The sequence below is a fragment of the Nomascus leucogenys genome, chromosome X (assembly GCF_006542625.1).
Source record: "Nomascus leucogenys isolate Asia chromosome X, Asia_NLE_v1, whole genome shotgun sequence".
Taxonomy (NCBI): domain Eukaryota; kingdom Metazoa; phylum Chordata; class Mammalia; order Primates; family Hylobatidae; genus Nomascus; species Nomascus leucogenys.
The window spans coordinates 138,474,877-138,498,361 of NC_044406.1; the positions used below are offsets into that span (position 1 = coordinate 138,474,877).

The following is a 23,485-nucleotide window of genomic DNA, read 5'->3' on the forward strand; positions in this document are numbered from 1 at the left end:
AGGAGGGCCGCCGCCAGCCTGCCCAGACCTGGGCCACCTGAGCAGCTCAGGATGAGGGGAAGGAGAGAGAGACGCAGAGCTGCAGAAGCAGAAAGCAGGCTGGAGGCGACTGCTTAGAAACCAAGGCTTTCTCTGTGTCCAAGTCAAACCGTCCGTCTCTCTCTCCCTCCCCAAAGGGGCCAAAGGTCCCTGCCTAGAGCACAACGTGGGGCTGCAACGGCTTCTGCTGCCACAATCATCCGTCCTCGCCAACTCCATCTTGGGAGAGGGCCTCCTGCCCCCACTATCCTGTGCTTTTGCGCAGGCCATCACTGAAGACTTTGTATTTCTCCATTAGTTCATTCATCTTGGTAGCTGCAGAGGAAAGAAAAGAAACCAAAAGGATAGTGGGAGTGTAAACTAGTTCAACCACTGTGGAAGACAGTGTGGCGATTCCTCAGGGATCTAGAACTAGAAATACCATTTGACCCAGCCATCCCATTACTGGGTATATACCCAAAGGACTATAAATCATGCTGCTATAAAGACACATGCCCACGTATGTTTATTGCGGCACTATTCACAATAGCAAAGACTTGGAACCAACCCAAATGTCCAACAACGATAGACTGGATTAAGAAAATGTGGCACATATACACCATGGAATACTATGCAGCCATAAAAAACGATGAGTTCATGTCCTTTGTAGGGACATGGATGAAGCTGGAAACCATCATTCTCAGCAAACTATCGCAAAGACAAAAAACCAAACACTGCGTGTTCTCACTTATAGGTGGGAATTGAACAATGAGAACACTTGGACACAGGAAGGGGAACATCACACTCTGGGGACTGTTGTGGGGTGGGGGGAGGGGGAGGGATAGCATTAGGAGATATACCTAATGCTAAATGATGAGTTAATGGGTGCAGCAAAACCAACATGGCACATGGATACATATGTAACAAACCTGCACATTGTGCACATGTACCCTAGAACTTAAAGTATAATAAATATATATATATAATAAATAAATAAAATTAAATAAACAAATAAATAAATAAAAAAGAAAAGAAACCAACAGAAAAGTGAGCCTGGCGCAAGAGGCGAGGTGCCTCCTGCCCGCCACCCAAGGCACATGTCCTCAGCTGATCCTCCTTCAGCCCCAGGCACCACCAGGATGGCAGGGAAGGGACAGGCACTGCCGAGCTGGGAGCTGCTCAGGCTCTGTGGGGACCAGGCCAGCAGCTTGGGAGCCCTGGGCTGGGTCACACCGACCGCAGCACAGTTCCGAGACCCAGGCCAGGGTCTGCTGACCCGGCTGTGCCCCCGCCCACCTGCCCCCTGCCCCCCGAGCCCCAGGGGCAGCACATGGCACACAGTGAGGAAGCAGGGGCTGTCCTGACTTCAGTGGCACGTTCAGTATTAACCAGATGGATAACACTGCACACACAACAAACCCAATCACACAGACAGCCCTAAGGCCTTGGCTGCCCAGCCCAGTGGCGACCGTGGTGGCTGCGCTGCACCTTCCTTTCTGCCATAACCACATCTGCCTCTCAGTTGCCAACCCTAGACCATGGCCATCATCCCCCTCCCCCAGCAGACAGAGGAGGACACAGCCCCTCACCTGCCCTGCCCGTCCGCTCCCCATCCATGGCCCCACTGTCAGCTACACTTTGCCTTTTACATGTTGAAGTCATTAGCAGTGACATTAAGTGCTGTGAACCCTGAATGTGTCATCCTCTGCCCATCCCGAGGGTGACTCTGAAGCTCAGGAATCATGGGGTGTGCCTCAGGGTGACACCGAGCTGGGGAATGTCCTCAGCCCGCCTGGAATTGCGCCCCAGGACCCTCTCCACTCGCCATCAGCTTCCAGTGGCCCCAGCAGAGGGGCTTCCTGCCGCAATGCACACTGCTCTAGACTGTTTTCCTAGGCCCGGACTGTGTCCCTCGTGTGGCATCTGCCCTTATCAAATCGTCTAGACCTCCATCCCAGCCTTCCTGCTCTGCCCTCACTCTTGGTGCAGGGCTTGGCAAGGTCCAGAGCCCAAGGCCGGGTGTGCAGGGCCCTCAGTGCTTGTAAGGCATCCTGGCTGCTCCTCTGAGGCCACAGGCTGTCTCTCTCGAAGCTTTGGCCCCAGCCCTTGGCCCCTGTACTCCGGATGGCAGGAGGTGGGTTCCATCCACCCTGTGCTCGGCACCTGCACTCACCTGGCTTGTTCTGTGTGCCCACCTTCTCCAGAGCCCTGCCCTTCATCTCCCCTGCCCCCTGCCCTGGAGACCCTGTGCCTGGCTGGGGCCTGCGCGACACTGATCTTTGTGCTGGTTTTTCTGTCTCTTTTCTCTCTTCTTAGAGATCCCAGCCTCATTTCGTTTCTAGTCTCTTTGTGGCTGGGTTTTCACAGCTGTCCAGGCACGTCTGGATGTCGCACTGAGTGTATTCAGTGGTGTCGGAAAGTCCTTCAGGTCAGATTTACTGCTCATCCAGGGCTTCCTTCTCTCCTGCATGGGCTGCTTTTCGAGACGCCGGGGCTGGGGAGAGGATCTGGGTAGCTGCCACTCCCCCGGTCTGCTGTGGTGGGGCCGTTGCCTGTGGGGTCTCTCTCTGGAGGACAGTTTGGAGGAGTTCCATGGAGGCGAGGCAGGGGTCAGCTCTTGCCCCATGGGCCCTCAGAGGCTGCAAAAAGGTAGGCTTCACCCGGGCTGCCGCCAGCCACATCAGCCACATCAAGAGCCGAGCTGGGAGCCGCTCAGGCTCTGTGGGAGCCGGGCCACCAGCTTGGGAGCTGGTTTGCTTATTCATTTCCATCACTTTCTTCACAGAACAGGCTAGGGTCTCGCCGGGTCCACCACCCCGTGGAGGTGGCCCTCTCCAGACCTGCTTCACCTGTGCCCTCTGCTTCCATCTGCTCACCACTGCCCTGTCCCCGGCACCCCGCTGCCCCTTGGGCTGTCCTCTCGGCTGCCGCCTTCCCCGCCCGCTGAGCCCGTCACCACTTCCGGGGTCGGTGGCATCTCTCCATTGTTGGCACCCTCAACTCTCCTGCCCCATTCTTGCACTGACAACATTGCTTCGGTTTCTAAATACATTGATGTTTTCATGGCAGTGAGGTTTCAGGAAGCCTGGGGGGCAACTCCTGGTGTGTGGTGCTGACCCACAATGCCAAGGCCCTCCCAACTCACATGAGGCCATGCCCCCAGCAAGAGCCCAGAAGGCACACCGGCTGCTCCTCACTTCATAGGTGGTGCCACACCTCCAACAGAGCCTGGCTGCGGGCATGCAGATGGCTGGGAGGTGAAACAGCACAGAAACACTGGCCTTCCACAGCGGGAGGAGGGCCATCGAGACCAGCGCCCTCAAGGGGTCAGATGGGAAACGGGACAAGTAAAGAACTGTCCCAAGTGGCCTTTGGCGTGGATTTGATGCTGACCCTTTCTCTGGTGTGTCCAGACACTAAGAATTCATCTCAAGCCAAATCAGGATGCTGAACTGATGGGAGCTGAGTTGAGAGCCCCAAGAGAGGCCGATGCCCGCCCTGGGCCTGCTCCCCTGGCATCTCTCCAGACCCCCGAAGTGGCCGGGGCTCAAGGGTGAACAGACACTTCCCTGTACACAATGCACTGCCCAGTTCACATGGCCTGGACGTAAAGGGTGCCTTTCTGGTAAGAACAGATACTACACTTGATCTCAGCCAAGAAGCGATAAGGGGCCTTTCTGAAAGGCAAGACCTGCCACCAGTCCTATGGTGCCACAGTCACAGGTGAGATGGCACACTGTTGAGAATACCAATGATCATTTTAAGAATGATGCCATAGATTATAAGCAGTTTATTAACAGCAATTATAAAAACTGGGAAGAGAGTCATAGTGACAGTGGTGATTAGGATAAACGCTATAATACATTTTAAAGTGGAGGGTTCTGTTGCAGTTCAATTGGCAAGAAGAGGCTCCTCAGTGCCCGGTATACATGGGGTAGTTATGTGCCAAGGCCAAGAGCAGTGAGAAGCCTGGCTCTCCGAGGAGACAGCTGGCTGGAGGGTTCATCCAAAGACAGTCTCCAAAACTAGAGGCTATGGACCTGAAACCACTACTTGGGGGTGCAACAGTGGAAAACATTTACAGCAAATGCTTTAGCTGCTGCTGCCCGAGGCAGTGCATAATAGCCGGGGCAAACAAGAGACTAAACAAGAAGCTCAGAAGGAGAGGCTGGAAAATCAGATGTCCACAAAGGCTCTGGAAAGCTCTGGCACAGTCCTGGGAATCTGGAAGACCATGGGTGTGTGCCGGGCTGTGAAAATCCCAGAGAGAGAGACCTGAGAAGGCCCTTGAGGCCCTGATCTCTCACCTCTGGCTGACCTTGAGGCTCTGAGCAAGCAAGATGTGAAGGAGAAAGAGCTGTCAACTGCCTGGCTGAGTGTTGATGAAAAACATGAATGACACATCTACAAAGCTCAAAAAGCTCCCAATGGAATAAATTCACAGTGATTCACACGAAGACACATTATAATCAAACTGTCCAAAGCCAGGGACCAACAGAATTTTGAAAAGAAAGTGAAGAGACTCAACATATACCAGCTGGCTTCGCATCAGAAGCTTTGGCAGCCAGAGGACACTGGAATGACACATTCAAAGTACAAAAGAATTCTATATTCAGTAAAACTATCCTTCAAAGATGAAGGAGAAATGAAGACATTCCCACATAAAAAATGAGGGAGTTCATCACTAGTGAGGCTTCCCTACAGGAAACACTAAGGGTAGGCCTCCGGGATGGCATGAAAGGACAAATCCACATGAAGAAATTAAGAACTCCAACAAAGGTAACAACATCGATAAATATAAAAATGTGTACCAATGTACACATTTAATACAGCTTCATTCTAATGAGCAAAGTTTTTGTATACAACTGAAATTAGTTTGGTAATACACTGCTTTCAGTTAGGATGCTAAATGCAATTCTAAGGACAACCACTTAAAAATAACTTTTAAAAAAAGTGTTAAAGAAACAACAAGGGAATTAAAATGGTGTACCCAAAAATATCTAACACTAATATATTTTGCTTTAATAGGAGACAGTTTTTGTATACTATTGAAATTAATTTGGTACTAGACTGTTTTCAGTTAGGATGCTAACTGTAATTCTAAAGGCAACCACTTAAAAAATAACTTTAAAAAACAGAGTTAAAGAGGCTGGGCGCAGTGGCTCATACCTATAATCCCAGTACTTTGGGAGGCCGAGACAGGTGGATCACCTGAGGTCAGCAGTTCGAGACCAGCCTGGCCAACATGGCAAAACCCCGTCTCTACTTAAAAATACAAAAATTAGTCGGGCGTGGTGGTGGGTGCCTGTACTCCCAGCTACTTGGGAGGCTGAGGCAGAATTGCTTCAACCCAGGAGGTAGAGGTTGCAGTGAGCTGAGACTGCACTCCAGCCTGGGTGACAGAGCGAGACTCCATCTCAAAAAGAAAAAGAAAAATACGTTCACACAAAAGACTTACAATGTACATAGCCAAAAAGTAGAAACCCACATCTACCAACTACAACAAAATGTGGTATATCCACACAATCAAATATTATTCAACGATGAAAAGGAATGAACTACACGGATAACCCTTACAAAACTTTATGCTCAGTGAAAGACACCAGTCACAAAAGGCCACACATTGTTATTCCATTTATAGGAAATGTCCAGCACAGGCAAATCCATAGAGACAGACAGCGTCTCTACGACAGTGGTTACCAGGAGTTGAGGCTAGGGAGGGATGGGAAATGGCTGCTAATCATATGGGGTTTCTTCTGGGGGTGATAAAAATGTTCTGGACTCAGACAGTGATGAGAGGATGGTTACACAACTCTGTGAATATCCTAAAGACCATGAAATTGTACACTTTTAAAAGGGTAAATTTTATGTTATATGAATTTGAATTCAGTAGAGCTGCTTTTTAAAAAATAAATTAGAAGAGGTAGAAAACTGGCTTTACCTTCTTTCTTTGGGTTTATTTTGCTGTTTATTTTCTAGTCCCCTGAAATGTGGTATTAGTGCAGGGATAGCAAAAAAAAAAAAAGTAATAGAACGGAACAGAGGAGAACCCAGAAACCCACACATAACGTATGGATACTTAATAATTACCAAGAGTGATGGTATTGTAGATCAATGAGAGAAAGAGCGATTTCCAGTCAATGGTGCTGCGACAAATGTGTATCCATATAGGATACGAGGAAACTGGATCACTGGATCCCCACCTCACTCCATATGCAAAAATCAACTCTGGGAAGATGGCCCTCATTATAAGCATTTTCCCATTTTCCTTAAGTAACTTTTTTTTTTTTTTAAGACACGGTCTGGCTGTCACCCAGGCTGGAGTACTGTGGCATGACCTCAGCTCACTGCAACTTCCCTCTCGTGGGCTCAAGTGATCCTCCCACCTCAGCCTCTCAAGTAGCTGAGACTGCAGGTACACGCCACCATGCCCAGCTAGTTTCTGTATTTTAGTAGAAACGTGGTTTTGCCATGTTGCCCAGGATGATCTCTATGCTCAAAGTGGTTCATCCTCCTCTGCTTCCCAAAGTGCTGGGATTACAGGCATGAGCCACCGCGCCTGGCCCAAGTTACATTTTTAATTGTCACACACTATTCCATTCAGGCATTTGCTATCATTTGCTTCACATTTTCTATTACTGAGTTATCTCAGTTTTCTACGACGAGTGTTTTCATTTGATAATCCACTGAAAGCATTTTTTCAAGTGAAGGAAAACATGCATTAGAAAATGAAAAACAAAAGAAGGGGCTGGTCCCCAAATGCTCCTCCAGGGCTAGTGGAGCACAGAAAAGGGAGCCCACGTGTGGAGCAGCCCCAGGCAGAGGGCCAGGTGGGCAGCCACGTACCTAGACTCATGACGGAGCTGCTGCCACCCCAGCAGATCTGCTCGCCTTGCTGCTTCTTCACGGTCTCCACGGCTTTCGCAGAGGTGTCAGCAACTGCCACGACCACTTGCAGCAGCTGGGGAGGGAGGGAGAGAGCAAGCGAGTGAGCAGGCACTAAATGCCGCTGGTCTCACCTAGCGATGTCATCTCCTGCTTCCCACCCCCGTTCACACTGATCAGGTGGCACTCACCCGAAAGACAGCCAAGGGTGAGGGACAAAACTCCCAGCGGGGAAGTCACCAATCAGAGTTCTCGGACCTAAGTCCCCTCTTCCAGGCCCAGTGGGGATGCCACACTCTCATGTTGCTCTGGCAACCCTCGATGCCTAGGGACATGCCAGGCAGCACTGCGTGTCCTCCCAGCCCCAGCAATTGGCAAGGGGGGGAAATAAATGTCCCAAGAAAAATGGACAGGAGAGGGCTGTGGCCTCAGCATCCCTGATCGAGGAGTCTCACAGAACCAGCCAGTCAGAGGTTGGAAGGCTTGGAGCCTCTCGGTTGAAAAACCAAAATAAACATCACGGAGTGCTTGAGCCAAGGGCAAAGTTGCGCATATGGCGACTGCAGTCATCATAACTAAAGCCGGCTTTTTAGGTTGGCCTCTGGGGATCTCACATGTGGAACAACGAAACAAGCAAACATTGACGAGCCCACTTCCTTGCAGCCCATTCCTTGCCCAGCAGGCTCGTGGGCAGACAGGCAGGCGTTTGTCTGCCTGTCTGGCCCAGTTCTTGGTCATACACAAGAAGGAATGGACCTTGCTATTTTGGAGCGTAACGTGAAAACAGTGAGGCCAACACAGGGATGGCACCTGGAGGCTGGGACACGCAGGACCCCACACCGGATCTGGGCCTAGCTAGTGCCCGCTGAGGTGGGCAGGTCCACGGAGCAGAAGCAGCACCTCCCCAGCCCACTGAGGGGCCCAGAGCGCTGCCACGCCACTGGCCCACAGGGAGCCCAGCCCAGCGCCTCCGAGCCCTTGGTCCCGCCCTGTGGTCCCTTGTCAGGGGCTGCTGAGGCCCCTGAGCCCAAGCAGGATACAAGCTCTCAGTCTGAGTGAACAGGGGAGGGGGCGGCTAGAGGGGAGGGGAAGGGCACCCTTACTTGGCTGTAGGAAGTCAGATTCTGGTGCGTGGCCTGGATGATGGGGCCGCACGGGTGGAGGTCAGGGCCTGGGCGCTGGCAGCACTCGCCCAGCTCGTCGTCGTAGACTTGGAGAAAAGCCAAGATTAGCTGGTGGAAGTCGGAGGTGACCAGACGCAGCTTCTGGTCTAGGGTGCTGACGTCGGCTGCGCCCGCAGCGGCCCCTTGCTCGTGCTGTGCAAAGTACTGCAAAGCCAGAGGCAGAGTCCCTTGAGGCTGCCCTGCCCGCCAGCCAGGCTGCCACCAGCCCTCACCTCAGACACTGCAGTCAGGGCGAGGAAGAAAGCTTTCAGAAACGGAGACAGGGGAGCTGTACCAAGCAACTCAGGCCAGAGCAAGACCTTCCGGCTCCCAGCCTCAGCCCCATCACTCACTCTCCTGTGGGCCCCAGTCTCCTCCGCAATCAAACAGAGGCCAGGCCAAGGGCTGCCAGGAGGACCACATGCGGCAAGGCACATGGCAACGTGCTCAGGCGTGGGCACCGCCCAATACCTGAGGCTGATCCCTTCCCCCAGCCACGGGACCCGCCTCTCACCTCCCCACGGACTGAGCACCACGGTATTCTAGAACATGTCAGGCCTGGTGCACAAGCAACCTCGCTTAAGCCTCACGTGCTGAGGGAGGTGACAAAGCAGGGCCTTGCCTCCAAGCAACCCCCTCCCAGGGGCTAGCACCCTTACCTCCGTTCTAAGCGCGTGCAACTTGGCAGCACTCCCCTGCAGCTGCCTGGCAAGCTCCACCAGCTTCTCCTCCTCTTTGGACTTGGCAGAGGCGCTGGCCCTGCAGGGAGAGAAAGCCTTGCAACTCACCGCTGCCAGGGGTGTCTGCAGTAACAGAACCAAACGGCCTGGGGCTGGGACAGGAGGCCAAGGTGCTGCCACTGAGGCCTCCAGGAGCACGTACCACTGCCAGTCATCACTCTGCTTGTTGAGGAGGGGCTGCATGTCCAGGGGCCACGGGTTGCACTCTGGATTCAGGAGCATCTGCAGGTGGGGGCTGGAGAAGAGCTCCCCCAGCAAGGCCTCGTTCTTCTCCCTAGTGTCCTCGAAGTGCTCCATCAGGCTGCAAAGGCAGCCCCCAGGGCCACACCGTCACAGGCTACAGCACTGGCCCAGCAGGCCCTCAGCCCCACAGGGAAGGCCCCAGAAGCACATCGGGGCCAGGCACAGAGGCCAGGACAAGCCCCACCACGCAGAATCCTGCCCCACCTGTCTGCCCTGGCTCCTCCATTTTTGCCCGCCTACCTACCCACCCACGGAGCACCCTAGGTGCTCACCCTCCTCTGTGCCTGGCCCGTCTGCTCTGAGCCCCACATCCCACATCCACACTCACCCCCAGGGCCTTGGGCAACAGCCGCCCCTTGCCCGTACGCTGCCCGGCCCCTGATTGGCCAGCCAGATCCCCAAGGGGGGTGTCCCACCCAGCCAGCATCAGAAGGGGAGTGACACCCCAGCCCCTATCAGCTCCAGAACTAGGACCAAGAGAAGCCCGTCAATACTGCCCACCTGGGCCATCCACACCTTTACCTCGAGCAACTGGAGCACCCAATGGTCAGGCTCCGGATGGCATCGAGCAACTGGTCCATGAAGTGTAGCTGCTTCTGGGCGCAGGCACGGCCCTGGGCAAGGAAGACCACAGGCATTCACTGGCTCCATCTAAGCCAGGCCAAGGCCAGCTGTCCCCCGTGCCCCTGCCCCCACATGCCACCCATGCCAGGAGCCAGTGGAAAGGAGGGGCCTGGCCCATCAATGACCCTGTGCCTGCCCGGCAATGTCTTGGACTAGCAAGTGCTCCCTGCCTGGTCCCCGCCTTGGGCTGTAATGATGCTGGGACCACACGCCGGAACGGGCTGAGCACTGCAGAAACATATGGGAGCGTATGTGTCTGTCATGCAGCCGACAGCATGGCTTGCTGGGTGGGCGGGCAGCACACAGCAGGGCCTGCTGTGACAGAACACAGCCCACAGGGACACCTCCAGGACAAGGCCTGCTCTCCTCCAAGGATCGCCGTCCCAGCTGGGAACAGATAAAGCCGACGGGCTGGGGCTGAGAGGTGGCCTGCTTTCCAGCCAGGGGACTGGCGTTCCAGCCCGGAAGGCCCAGGTTCCAGGAGCAGCAGCTCCTGGGGGGCTGAATTAGTCCCCCACTCGCCGGAAAGGTGAGTTCTGAGATACCCATGGGAGCCACCCAGCCAGGAGCTCAAGGCTTCCGGACGCACAGCTCTTTCCTCCTTCCAGAAAAGGAAAGAGGATCGCTGAGGAGCCCCAGGACATGAGAGGCTACGCCCGCTCCACAAAGCCCCCAGCCAGGCCCACTTCTTGGGCTCTGAACATCCTAACCACGTCAAAAGGGTCAACTCCATGGGGCGTGAAATGCCACCAGGAGTGCCTTGGCCCTTTCACTATGGCCTGTGCCTTCAGTGCCAACTTGTCACACAAATGCTCCTTGGGGGGCTTGGTGAAGCTGCCAGAGCAGCTGGCTGAGCCAGTCCGTTCTGGTGCATTCCTCAGAAGAGTGTGTGGCAGGCGGGGGCCATGATAAGGTAAAATTGGCAACGCTGTCAACAGCATAGAGCCTGGGCATCGCCATGACATCCAACTGAGGCAGATTCAGGAGCACAGGTGCGAGAAGCTCAGGGCACCCAGGACAGGGGCGATGGCACTGGGAGGTCTCACTGCCTGCATGGTGGTGCTGACCACAATCATGTGCTCCAAGGTGATCTGGGGGCAGCGGCCTATCTAGATGCTGCACAGCAATGGAATCATACACTACCAAGCATGAGGCTGGCGAGGATCACGCGTGTCCTAGCACAGGTCAGTAGTTGATTTCCTTTTTATTGCTAGTTGGTTTATACATTCACCAGCTGATGGACATTTGGGCTCTTTCCACTTTCGGGATATTAAGAATAACACTTCTATGGACGCTCGGGTAGACGATTTTGTGTGCATGTATATTTTCACTTCTCCTGGGTGGACAGCTGGGAGTGGAACTGCTGGGTCACGAGGTAACTGTGTTGACATCTTGCAGGAACTGACAGACTTTTCCATAACAGCTGCACCATTTTATATTCCTACAGCAATGCAGGAGGGTTCCAATCTCTCCTCATCCTGGCCAACACTGGGATTTTCCTTTTTTCTTTTTTTTTTTTTGAGACGGAGTCTCGCTCTGTCACCCAGGCTGGAGAGCAGTGGCGCAATCTCGGCTCACTGCAAGCTCCGCCTCCCGGGTTCACGCCATTCTCCTGCCTCAGCCTCTCCGAGTAGCTGGGACTACAGGCGCCCGCCACCACGCCCGGCTAATTTTTTTTTTGTATTTTTAGTAGAGACGGGGTTTCACCGTGGTCTCGATCTCCTGACCTCGTGTGTCCACCCGCCTCGGCCTCCCAAAGTGCTGGGATTACAAGCGTGGGCCACTGCGCCCGGCCTTCCTTTTTTTTCTTAAACAACAGGGTCTTGCTCTGTCGCTCAGGCTGGAGTGCAGTGGCGCCATCATAGTTCACTGAAGCCTTGAACTCCCGGGCTCTATGTGATCCTCCCGCCTCAGCTTCCCAAGTAGCTGGGACTACAGCGGTGTGCCATCATGTCTGGCTAATTTTTTACTTTTTGTAGAGACGGGGTCTTACGATGTTGTCCGGGCTGGTCTCAAACTCCTGAGCTCAAGCGATCCTCCAGCCTCGGCCTCCCAAAGTGCTTGGATTACAGGCATGAGCCACCAGGCCCGGCCTCCTTTTCTTGTTTGATTCTAGCCATCCTAGTGTGTGTGAAGTGGCATCTCATGATGGCCATCTTTGCATGTGCTTCTTGGCCATTTGTTCATCTTCTTTGGAGAAACGTCTATTCAGACACTTTGTCCATTTTTGAACTGGGTTTTCTGTCTTTCTTATTGAGTTGTAAGGGTTGCTAATAGATTCGGGATACAAGTCCCTCATCAGTCATGTGATTTACAACTATTTACCGCCTTTCTGTAGGTTTTTCTGTTTCTTCACTTTCTTCATGGTGTCCTTTGGTGGACCAAAGTGTTTCATTTTAATGAAGTCCAATTGATCTGTTTTTTCTTTTGTCGCTTATGTTTTTAGTGTCAAATTGATGATTTTATAAAACATCACTATGAACACCTGGATTTGGGCGTACGTGAAGGGTGCCTGTCTACTGCAGCCCCTATGCTTACGAAGCTCCCACTGGCCCCTCTCTGACTATTGCTAGTTGGCTCCTGAGTCCCTCGGATGTGACCCAAGTCTTGGGTGACTGCTGCTCTCTGTGTTTCCGCCTGCATTACAGCCGGGGTGTCATTGTTCTAGGCATTTTCAGGGCACAAGATAAGGAAATACATATATATTCCTTAACGTAAAAATATATTAGGAGGACGGGCACAGTGTCTCACGCTGTCATCCCAGCACTTTGGGAGGCTAAAGTGGGAGGATCGCCTGAGCCCAGGAGTTCGAGCCCAGCTTGGGCAACATGGCAAGACCTCGTCTCTACAAAAATTTTAAAAATTAGCTGAGTGTGGTGGCGCATGCCTGTGACCCCAGCTACTCAGAGGGCTGAGGTGGGAGGATCGCTTGAAGCCCGGGGGCTCATGCTGATATTCCCAATTAAAACTCAGGGCTACAAGGGTTGACCCTACCTAATGATCTGAAATCTGTATCTCCTTTCTCCCTCCTCCAACTCCCAGGTCTCAATAATGCCAATGGAATTCTCCAATTCCTTTGATTGTTTATCCATAATAAGTAATGCAAAACTGCTACGTGCCACTGCAACATGGACAAACCTTGAAAACCTTGTGCTCAGTGAGGAAGCCAGGCACCAAAGGCCACATATTCCAGCATTCCACTCCAATGACATACAGACAGATGGTAACTCAGTGGCTGCCAAGGCCTGTGGGGAATGGGGAGTGGCTACTCAGTGGTTCGGGGTCTTTTGGGGGTGATGAAAATGTTGTGGAACTGGATAGAGGTGGTGGTCATACAACATTGTGAATGTACTAAAGACCACTAAATTGTATGCTTTAACGCGGCTTGAAAATTGAGGACGAAGTTTCAGTTTGGGAAGATGAACAAGTTCTGCGGCTGGATGGTGGTGATGGCTGCGCAGCACCGTGAACGTGCTTATGCCCCTGGACCGGACACTTAAAAATGGTGAACGTGGTACAATTTAGGTGATGTGTATTTTACCATAATTTTTTAAATTTAAAAAAAAAAAAAAAAAGAAGCGAGCTCCCACAGGGCCTGTTAGGAAATTGTTTTTCATGGCTGACATGGTAGATTTTACATAAAGTGCATTTTACCACAATGCCAATGTAGAAATATAAAGCAAGCGCAGTGCTCCCGCGGCTGGGCAGAATGCATGGGGCAGGTGCTCGCAGGCTCCGAGAAGCAAATGTCAGCAGGTGGGTCAGGGAGGAACACCAGGATTCCGAGTTCTCCTGCAGACTGGCAGGGAGCTGGCCGTGCCACCACCATCACAGAAGTGGGTGGTTTATGTCTGGAGGACAGAAAAAGGGAGCCCCAGGGAACTAGAAAGTATCCAAGAGACAGTGGAGAGAAAACAGCTCAAGAAAGTGACCCCACAAATCTGTTTACAATGCCTGGGCTCAGACCCACCTGTGCACAAGTGGATCTGATCTTGGTGAGCCCAGCAAAGTCTCCCAGGCTGACCACTGGGTGGCGCACACACAGAGGGGACCCGAAGAGCCATGCAAAGGCTGCAGAAACAGAGCTGATGCTGGAAGGAACGGCAGGCAAGAGGCGGGAGGCGGCTGAACTTGCTGCTTAAACCTAAGCAGGTCAAGTGCCTGCTAAAGCGCATATATTTAAACAAATATAAATTGCGTGGAGAATACATTTTCCCAGAGCCAAAGTAATAGGCAAAATGTCCAGAGAACTACTTGGCACATGAAGAACCACGGACTCTCAACCACAGGAAAGAAGACTCACTGGATATGGACTTTGGGTGACAATGTGTCCATGCTGGTTCATGGACTGTGACCAAGGAGCCACCGTGTGCAGGGTGTCCACGGCGGGAGAGGCTGTGTATGTGTGGGGCAGGGGGCCTGTGGAGACTCTCTGTGCTTTCTGCTCAATTTTGCTGTGAACCTAAAACTACCCTAAATTATTAAGTCTACTAATTAAGAAAAAACAAAACAAAACAAAACAAAAAAACCTCACTGGACAAGTGACCCAATTAAAAAGTGGGCAAAGGACAAGAATATGGAAATTTTTCCAAAGCGTATACAGAAATGGCCAACAAGCTCACAAAAAGACACTCCGTATCACTGGTCATGGGGAAATGCAAATCAAAACCGTATGAGACGCCACCCCACACCAAGCAGGGTGGCTACAATCAACGAGACGGATGCCAGCAAGTGCCAGCGAGGACGAAGAGAAACTGGAGCTCTCCCGCACTGCTGCTGGAAAAGGAAGATGGTGCCACCACACTGGAAAACAGTTTGGTGGCTCCTCAAAAAGTTAAGCACAGAGTGACCCTGTGACCCAGCAATTCCACTCCCAGCTATACACCCAAGAGGACAGAAAACACGTGTTCAACCAGCCAATGTACAGCTCACATGGATTCACCGACGTCTTATGTCTCCATAAATTGTAGAAAACCAAGCTGTAGCCCAACCACCTTGCGCACATGTTCTCAGGACCTCCTGGGGCTATGTCATAGGCCATTGGTCACATGAATAAATCTCTTCAGATATAAAAAAAAGGAAACGTGTTCAGTCAAAAATCATACGCAAGAATGTTTATAGTAGCGTTACTCATAATCATCGAGGGAAAACAATTATTTCAAAATTTAGAAATGATAAGGTGGGTGCTGGAGTTTCTTTGACCTACCACAGAGTAGATGAGGGACCTCGGGAGAAACTCTCAGGCCACAAGGGCTTGGGAGCCAGGCGCCGGGATGAATGAAGAATGAAGTCATCAACCAAGGACAGGACACTCTCCATCCCATTGGTCATCAGAAGCCAGAGATCTGCCCCTACCTGCACGGCTGCCCTCTCCCCTGTGCCCCAGGGACAACCAGGTTCTACCCAAGAGAATCCCAGCAGTTCTGGCCCCAGGGATGCCTAGAAAAGCAGCCTGCCGGGGCACCCAGCCAGCCCCAGGGCCTGAGGAACCTCAAAGGCACCAGGGGAGGAAAATCCTCCCACCTCAGCCAGCACCATGAGGTTCCCTGCCCAGGGCAGAAAGCATGCGTGTCGTCTGCAGGGCAGACAGGGGCCCTCTTACCTTGAGGAGCTCCTGGTCATCCAGCGCACACAGCATCAGCTCATGGCCCAGCTTCGTCATTTCTGTTGAAACACAAAGAGCCCATCATGGCAGGCACCTGCCCAGACAGCAGGGGACAGCACACACCCAGAAAGCCCAGCACCCACAGACTGGACTGGGTATAGGAGACCAGGGTGGGCCAGGAGAAAGGCACCCAGGTGCCAGCGCTGCCTCTTGCTGAGTGGCCCCACCCCTCTCTGGGCATCAGCTTCCTCGTCTGAAAATTAGGAGTTGTACCCAATGCTCTCCCAGGTATGGGGGGTCACTCACCCTGGCTTTGAGCAGAAGCCAGCAGCTGCCTGAGGAGTGGACAGGGGTCAGGGAACCTCTACAGTGCACTGTGTACCACTCTCTTCAAGACCTCACAAGGCCAAAGCAAATGGAATCACCGCTCCCATCTGGCCACGTCCTAAAGGACCGTCGTGCCATCATCTGCTATCACCCTGCCAGCAGCCCTGGGGGTGGCAGGCCTTGTTCCATTTCATGCATGGGGAACCTGGCGCCATGCACACTGCAGACCATCCAGCCACATCTGCCAGGGTGCCCAGGGCATTTTCTGAGTAACTTGGAGCCAGAAAGCCTGGGGCCGATGCCAGACCTGTCCCTCCACCTAGCCCTGGAGGGTTTGTTGCAAGAAGTAAGCAGAGAGTCTGTGGGGAAGCACTCAGTAACCCCAGAACCACCACGCAAATGCCAACTGCACGCCTAGGCAAGCCTGTTCCACCACTGCCCTTAATCCCACATCCTCAAGTCCTCCCTGACCCCTCTCTTCCTCTCAGCGAGTCCAGCCAACTCTATAAATCCACATCTGGCCAGGGCTGCCTCCTGCACTGCCTCTCCAAACTTTCACCTGGACCACTCACTGCAAGAGCCCCAGGCCTTTCTCCCTGCCTCTTCCCCGGGCGCCCTGTTCCCAGCACAGTGAGCCAGGGGTGTCGTTACAGCCAAGAGCAGAACTCGGCCTTCCTCGGAGTCAAAGCCCACGTCCTTCCGTGGCCCACATGGCCTGGCCTGATCTGGCCCGTCCCCTCCCAACCTCACTCCTTGCCCTGCCCTGCACTCCAGCCACACCAGCCTCCTTGTTGTGCCTCCAAGCTGCCAGGCACAGCCCACCTGGGGCCCTGTGCACATGCTCTTCCTCTCCACACATGCCGCGCTGGCTTCCGCCCCTCCTGCCGTCTTATGTCAAGACAGCACCACCCTTCCCCCAAGCCCTGCAGGACCCTCAGCCCTCAGCTGGCTGTTCCCAGTGCTTCTCGCTGGCAGGTGCATGGACAATTCTCCCACCCTCTGGCCCTGTCTCTCCCCGCTAGCATGCAAGCACCACGAGGGCAGTGGAACTCACTGCTGCACCCCAGCACCAGAGACAGCGCCTTGCATGTGGTGGGTGCTCCTTACCCCTTTGTCGGATGAATTCCTGAACTATCCTCACACCCTACTGGTCCTGGTCTCTCCCACCTGCCCTCTGACAAGCCTGATACTCAGTATATTCCCATGAGGTAGGCAAGGCTGGGTTTCATCCCCACTTGACAGGAAACAGGCTGGGAATGGCGGCGTCAGGGCTGAGGCTGGGCTGGGTTGGGTCGCACGTGTTGGTGTGGGTCAGAGAATCCGGAATGTACCAGACACGGCAGCTCCAGGGAGAAGGGCAGTGCCTCTGTGTGGCCCAGGCCAGCCCACCGGCTGCTCTAAAACAACACCTCATTCTTCTGGCCCACCTCAGCACAGGAAGAACTGGCCCCAGATAACTCATGTGGCAATGCCAGCTGGGGCACGGATCAGGACTCCAGGGTCCAACTTATCTACCCTGGAGCGGCCAGAACAGACACAGGTCCATGAAAAATTTGACCTTTGACATTCCACCAACTTCTAGAGAGAGCATCATGAAGGTGATACGTTAGCCACCGACTTGGGGACTGTAGTTTTGCTCACCTTTATCTAACGTTCATTACCAGGTTAAGTACAGTTTCTACCAAGAAATGATGGAAAGGAGGTTATAAGGCAAGCTCCGCTGGAAGCAGGCGCCCCTAGAAATGCCACCTGTAGACAGCATGTCACACACTGACACAGGGAGACGGAACCACTGCTGGCATCGCCAAGAATCTCTGTCTCTGGCCACCCACGCTGCAAGGATTCATGTGCTCTAGGTCCGTGCGAGAGGAATTCTCCCACCTGCCATGTCTAGGGAAGGGTGGGGTTCAAGAAGGCTCTAGCAACATCCACACAACGTGCACCACCTAAAAGAAAACGTCGGTCCAATGGAACAAACACCACCACTCCATAAGGAGGCTGTGAACAAGCTCAGAATGGACCAAGATTCCACCTACCTTGGATCTTCACCTCTGTTGGGACCCCTTTCAGTGAGCTGAACCTGTCCTGCAGTGAGGGCCAGATCCTGCAGGGAAATAGCAGAGCTGGTCAGGCCGGAGACAGCCAGAGAATCCCCCTGGGCCCGCTATACGCGCTGGAAAAAGTGAATTCCTGTGCATGTGCTCAATGCCACGGAACGGCTCACTTTAAAATGGTTACTTCTGTGTCACGTGGATTTCATTTCCATTAATTATTAGGGAAAGAATATTCCAGGAAGTTTACCTTGGAAATGTGAATCTGGATACTGAAATGAAAACTCTTCTCAAGACCAAAAAAAACAACAAAACAAACAAAAAAGAGCAGCAGAGGCAGAGAGGGAAGCCGCCAGCACTCGGGGCTCTTTCTCAAAATGGTGGAGCGGGTGGGTTCTGAGGGCTGGCCCCGGGCTCCTGGCACCCTCCCCGGCCTCACCTGGGCCGGCATCAACTGCTCCAGGGTGGACAACTTTCTTCCCACCCGGCCCTCTGCAGGAAAGGCTTGTGAGGCCTGCTTTCAGCCACGTGGGGGCTCCTCCTGCAACACAGTCTGTGGTCACAATCGAGGCTCATCGCCTCGGGCATGGTGAAGGCTTGACCTTGACTGCAGCACACAGGGGCCGCTCAGAAGCATGTCACCTTAAAAGCCATCTGGTGGGCAAAACCAGATCCGCATGCACAGCGCATGCAAGGCAGGAAGTCCCACAACACCCAGACATGCGCCACAGGTGACACACGCCTCAGCCCTCCACTGGGTCTCCTCCTTCAGGGGAGCACAGCCCAAGCACTGCATCCCCAGTCCCGAGCCCCATGCCCCAAGCCTGGTATGACACTAAGGCCCAGAAACATCACTCCGGCCGCCGGGGCCACAGGCTCTTACCAGGGAGCCCCAGGCGCCTGCCACCACAGCAGCCTTTCATAAACAAGAAGGAGTCGCTTTCCAGGCTGCCGGAGCCTGGCTATACCTCACCATTGCCATCACTCTAGGAGCCTGCTGACTCGTGTGGTGGGAAAGGGCTGGTAGCTGTTCCCTGGAGAGGCCACACTTGCCCCAGAACTACATCAGAGATCAGGCTGGGCTTGGCTGCCTCCACAGCACCACCCACCTCTGTGACTTATTAAGACAACCGCGGGTTCTGCACAAGCAGGGTTGGGGAAGGAAGGGGAAGGCCAGCAGGCTGGGCTCTGCCAGCGGGGTTGCCGAGAACGTCTCTGAGCACAAGGCTCAGAGGCGCAGAGGGCACTCACCCAGCACTGCGCAAGGCCGGGCACAGTAAACCCTGAACACACTCAAAATCCACGCTGCAGAAGCCCCAGCAGCCAGACTCAGTAAGGGCTGTCATTCAAGTCACCGCACCGTCACAGCAGCGGGCAGAGCAGGAACAGAAAATACTGGAGGCCTTGGAGACCCCAAGGAAACCCACAAGGCCTTGACCTCCACAATCCAGGGGGCTCCAACAGTAGGTGCAGCCTCCAGGTTCTATGGGGAGGAGAGGAAAAGGCGGCCCTAAATGGGGCTGACAGGGTGCGGTCACGTACAAAGAAAGGCAACGGGAAATTCCCAGAAAACTCCCATCCGATTCTCCTGTAGGACCCTCAAAAGGCCCAAGGAATTCTTGCCAACCTGAAATCAGACAAGGTCATCATATGCTCCCTGGCGGCTTTTTCAAAGGACTCGGGTTCTGGTACTTACAGAAGTACTACAGGTTGAACATCCCTAATCTGAAAATCTGAAATGCTCCAAAATCCTAAACTTTTTGATCGCCGATATGACGCTCAGAGGAAATGCTCACTGGAGCATTTGAGATTTCGGATTTTCAGGTTAGGGACACTCAACCAGTATAATGCAAATATTCCAAAATCCGAAGAAATCAAAATCTGAAACACTTCTGGCCCCCAGACATTTTGGATACGGGACACTCAACCTGTAGAAGCATCTGAGGGGCGTGGCTTTGGCCTCCTACCCGTCCCTCTCTGGCCAGATGAACCCAGTTCCTCGAGTGCCCCCGGCTTCCACCTGAGTCAGGCAAATCTGCACCCCCTCCCACAAGAGCCTCCTCCTGGGAGCTCACTCAAGACCCTCACACTCCAGCCAGCCATCTCCAGTCCTGCCTCACCTCCCAGCCTCCCAGGTTCCCAGGCCAGGGGCTGGTCCCACCAGGGCCGGTAGTGGCTGCCAGACAAGCCATCTGCCACTCAGCGCAGGGCTCCTTCTGTCTTTCCCTGGGGTATTGGTCTCCCTGCCTGCAGCCACTGCCCTTCAAATCCATCTGCCACAGAACACCCTCATTCGCCTTACCAAAATGCCAATCTCAGCATGTCACTCCCCAGGTCCCACGCCTGCCCTGCCCAGAACATAAAGCTCAAAGGCCTTGGCACAGCATGCAAGGCCCTGAGGGAGCTGCCCTGAGCTGCCATTCCAGCTGCTGCTGCCCAGCTCTCTCTCCCACACCTCAACTCCCTGCTCCTGTCCAAACGAGCACCCCGCTGTTACTGTCCCCCATCCCAGATCAAATGCCACCTCCTCCCTGCCAACATCCATGGCACCCAGCTCAGACTGCAGTGCTGTGCTGCATTTCTGCCGAACCCCAGGACTTGTACCCACTAAATACCCAGCTCCTGAGGACACCCAGTCACGCCTGCAGCACGTGAGAACCCCCCGACTACATGGCCACACCATGCCGTGGCTCCCGTACTAAAGAGCCAGAAATGACAGCAGGCCAAGAGTGCACCCACAGGCTGAGGGCTCCAGCAGGGGCAGGGTGTGCTCAAAAGGCTGTGGGCATCCAGAGGGAAGCGGAATACATTCTGCCCTGGGAACAGGAAACATTTTAAAAGGAGACGGGACGTGTGAGTTGGGTCTTTGTGGGCTGTATAGGAGTACGTACGACATGCAGAGACTAGAAGGGCATTTTCAGGAGGGGGAACAATGTGAGCAAGAGCAAAAGGTTATGAAGCGAGGAGCTGGTGTGCTGAGCCCTGGGGAGAGGCCTGAGGAAGGGCCTAGAAGGCAGAGGCAGGGCCTAGGAGGCAGAGGCAGGAGACGCCTCTGGAACGGCAAGGGCTCAAACACAAAAACGCCTCCTCCTTCCTCTGGGGGCCTGTATCCAGCTGGGCGTCCTGCTGATGTCCCTGGTCCTGGCGGGCCAGACCGGCTGGATACAGGTTGGCACCCCACTGCCCTACTGCCAGACTCCCGCCCAGGCCCCTTCCTCAAGCAGCAGGGGTAGGCAGGCCACAGGCTGAGGAGGGGGAGGCCCAGGCCTGGACTCTCCAGAGGCTCCTGTACCAACAGGCCACAGCTGTTCCTGAGCACGGCCTGGGCGCACCCAATCCCACAGGAGCCTGTGCTCTGGGGGAGGCGGGCCAAGCCTTCTCCACTCACAGCTGTGAGGCAGTGAGACAGACCCTCAGCTCGGGGACTACGTCACCAGGGGAACGATGTCTGCCCCGGGCATGGGACGCTCTGGATCATTTCCTCCGCCATCACTCAGGAAGCCACCCTGTCACCATGGGCTTCGTAGGGTGTCAGGCACACACCATGCTACACCCTGGCCCAAAGGCACGAGAGGACTGGGAAACGGGTCACGGCACAGAAGCTGACAAGAGGTGACACTGCATGAGGACCACCTGGCCAGCTGAGACCCAGCCAGGAGCCCACGCCCTGGCCCTGCTTGTCACTCCTCCACTGGGAGACGAGAGACAGTTCATGACTCCAGCCTGACCCTTGGCTTCCGGGTCTGAGAATGAAAGGACTGGAATGGAGCATTTCTCAGGTGCCTGCCAGTCCTGAACCTCCAAACTCGTAAGGCAAGGCAAACGCTGAGGCCAAGTTCAGCACTGCAGCAAAGGGGTGGCTGGACTAGCCCAGCACCACCAGGGGCCACTTTGCCCCCAGTTTGATCATGCCTGTCACCAGTACTCCTTACCTACACAGCTGTTCGCACGGGGGTCCAGGCTAGGGGGTGGAGCCCTCTGGGAAGACAGCTACTCACAGTAACCACAAACCCCATCTTCCCCAGGTGGGGCTGGGTGGCGCCCACGCACACCCCAGGTGGGAAGAGGAAGAAACTGACGCATTACCGGGTATACATCCACTCGAGGATCTCCAAGCGGTACTTTGAGGGGCTGCACAGCAGTTCCTGAATTGTCTTTGGCTCTGTGATATACAGACCCTCGAGGAAGGGGCAATTTAGGTCCTAAGCAAGGAAAGGGAAAGCAACATTCACTGAAAGTCCTAGTGTACATCATTTCATTTTATGTATTTATTTATTTATTTTTGAGACGGAGTCTCACTCTGTCGCCCAGCCTGGACGGAGTGCAGTGGCATGATCTCGGCTCACTGCAGCCTCCACCTCCTGGGTTCCAGCGATTCTCCTGCCTCAGCTCCCAGGGTAGCTGGGGGATTACAGGCATGCGCCACCACGCCCAGACAATTTTTGTATTTTTAATAGAGACGGAGTTTCACCATGTTGGCCAGGCTGGTGTCAAACTCCTGACCTCAGGTGATCTGCCCACCTCAGCCTCCCAAAGTGGTGGGATTACAGGCGTGGGCCACCGCGCCCAGCCCTCAGTGTAGATCTATCTGCAAGCTCCCAGGACCCTTTCCTTTACCCGCGTCCTGCCATCTTGCCAAGAGTTCAAGTCCCCCCATTCTTAACCCCACATCTCCCGCGGCATGCAGACCCCACCTCTTTCAAGTACTCCCACTCTGGGCTCTTGTGGCAGCAGGACCTAGGAGCAACGCCTGAGACTAAGACTTAAGAGAGAGTCCTGGGTTTCGGGACTGAGGGAAAGGGGAGAGGGAGAGGGACCACTGAGCCAGTCGTGGACAGGATGGGGGAGTGGCTGGGGGGAGGAGCGAGCGGGCCGAGGGGACCTGGGACAGCTCCCTGACCTCGTGGGCCAGCTTTCCCCACTGCTGCAGTGAGGGCTCTGTCCTGTGGGGCTGTAGAGGGCTGCTGGAGGCTATCACCCCTGGCACCTGACACCAACTGACACCAAGCCCTAGTCTCGCTGACTTGACAGAGTGGCACGAGGCTCTGCCCATCTGTCCCCCCAGACCCCGCAAGATCCCTAAGGCCAGGCCTCCGTCCTCTGTGTCTGCACTTGCTCCGAGCGCCCAGCGCGGGTACTGCAGTTCCACAGGCGGTGCTGGCCCCAACTACCAGGCACGGGCCGTGGAGACAGCAAGAGCGAAGGCCTGGGGCACCCCAAAGAGCAAAGATGAATGATCCACAAGCACCCCCTGCTGCGGGGGAACAGGGCGCAGCCGGAACCGGCGACGGTGGCCGCGTGGCGCCGCGAACTTCCGCAGCAAGCCCTCCCGGGCCTCGGGCAGGGCCCTCCCCGGTCCCCCGCCCTGGAGTGGCTTTCTGGGCCAGCAGCACCTTCAGCTTCCCGAACACCTCCACAGCCGCCCTGAACACGCTGCTGTCGCCCTCGTCCTCTGAGTAGTCGTCGCCGCCGCGGCCGCAGCCGCAGCCACCGTCCTGCCCCGCCATGTTTCGCGCTCCGAGCCACGCCCCTCCCACGCCCTGGCCTCACTGGCCGGCAAGACCGCCAATCAAGCTCCAGCGTTCTTCCCGCCCACCCGCCTGCGCCCACCCTCTTCCCCACCGACCCTTCCCATTGGGCGGCGGCTCCGCCTGCGCGGGCCCCGGGCTCCCACCCCCGCCCCGGCACCACCCAGAGGCAGGACCACAGTGAAGCGGACGGGGCGGACACAGGGAAGAGGGCGGGGCGGACACCGGGAAGGGGCGGGACGAACAGGCCAAGCTGGCTCTGAGTCGCTGGCCTTGCTGGCGTCGCCCCTGCTGCCGGCCG

General features: G+C 54.8%; 1 protein-coding gene across 1 annotated transcript; it reads right to left on the minus strand.

Moving 5' to 3' along the window:
* Positions 1-110: 110 nt before the first annotated feature.
* HAUS7 (HAUS augmin like complex subunit 7) lies at positions 111-23,237 on the minus strand. Its single transcript, XM_030806817.1, has 10 exons — positions 23,050-23,237; positions 21,743-21,858; positions 17,642-17,709; positions 15,276-15,337; positions 9,572-9,663; positions 8,949-9,107; positions 8,726-8,825; positions 8,007-8,231; positions 6,865-6,979; positions 111-354 (listed from the first exon to the last, which is right to left on the minus strand). The coding sequence occupies exons 1-10, from the start codon at positions 23,161-23,163 to the stop codon at positions 284-286; spliced, it is 1,122 nt and encodes a 373-aa protein (XP_030662677.1). The 5' UTR covers positions 23,164-23,237; the 3' UTR covers positions 111-283.
* Between the last annotated feature and the right edge of the window lie 248 nt (positions 23,238-23,485).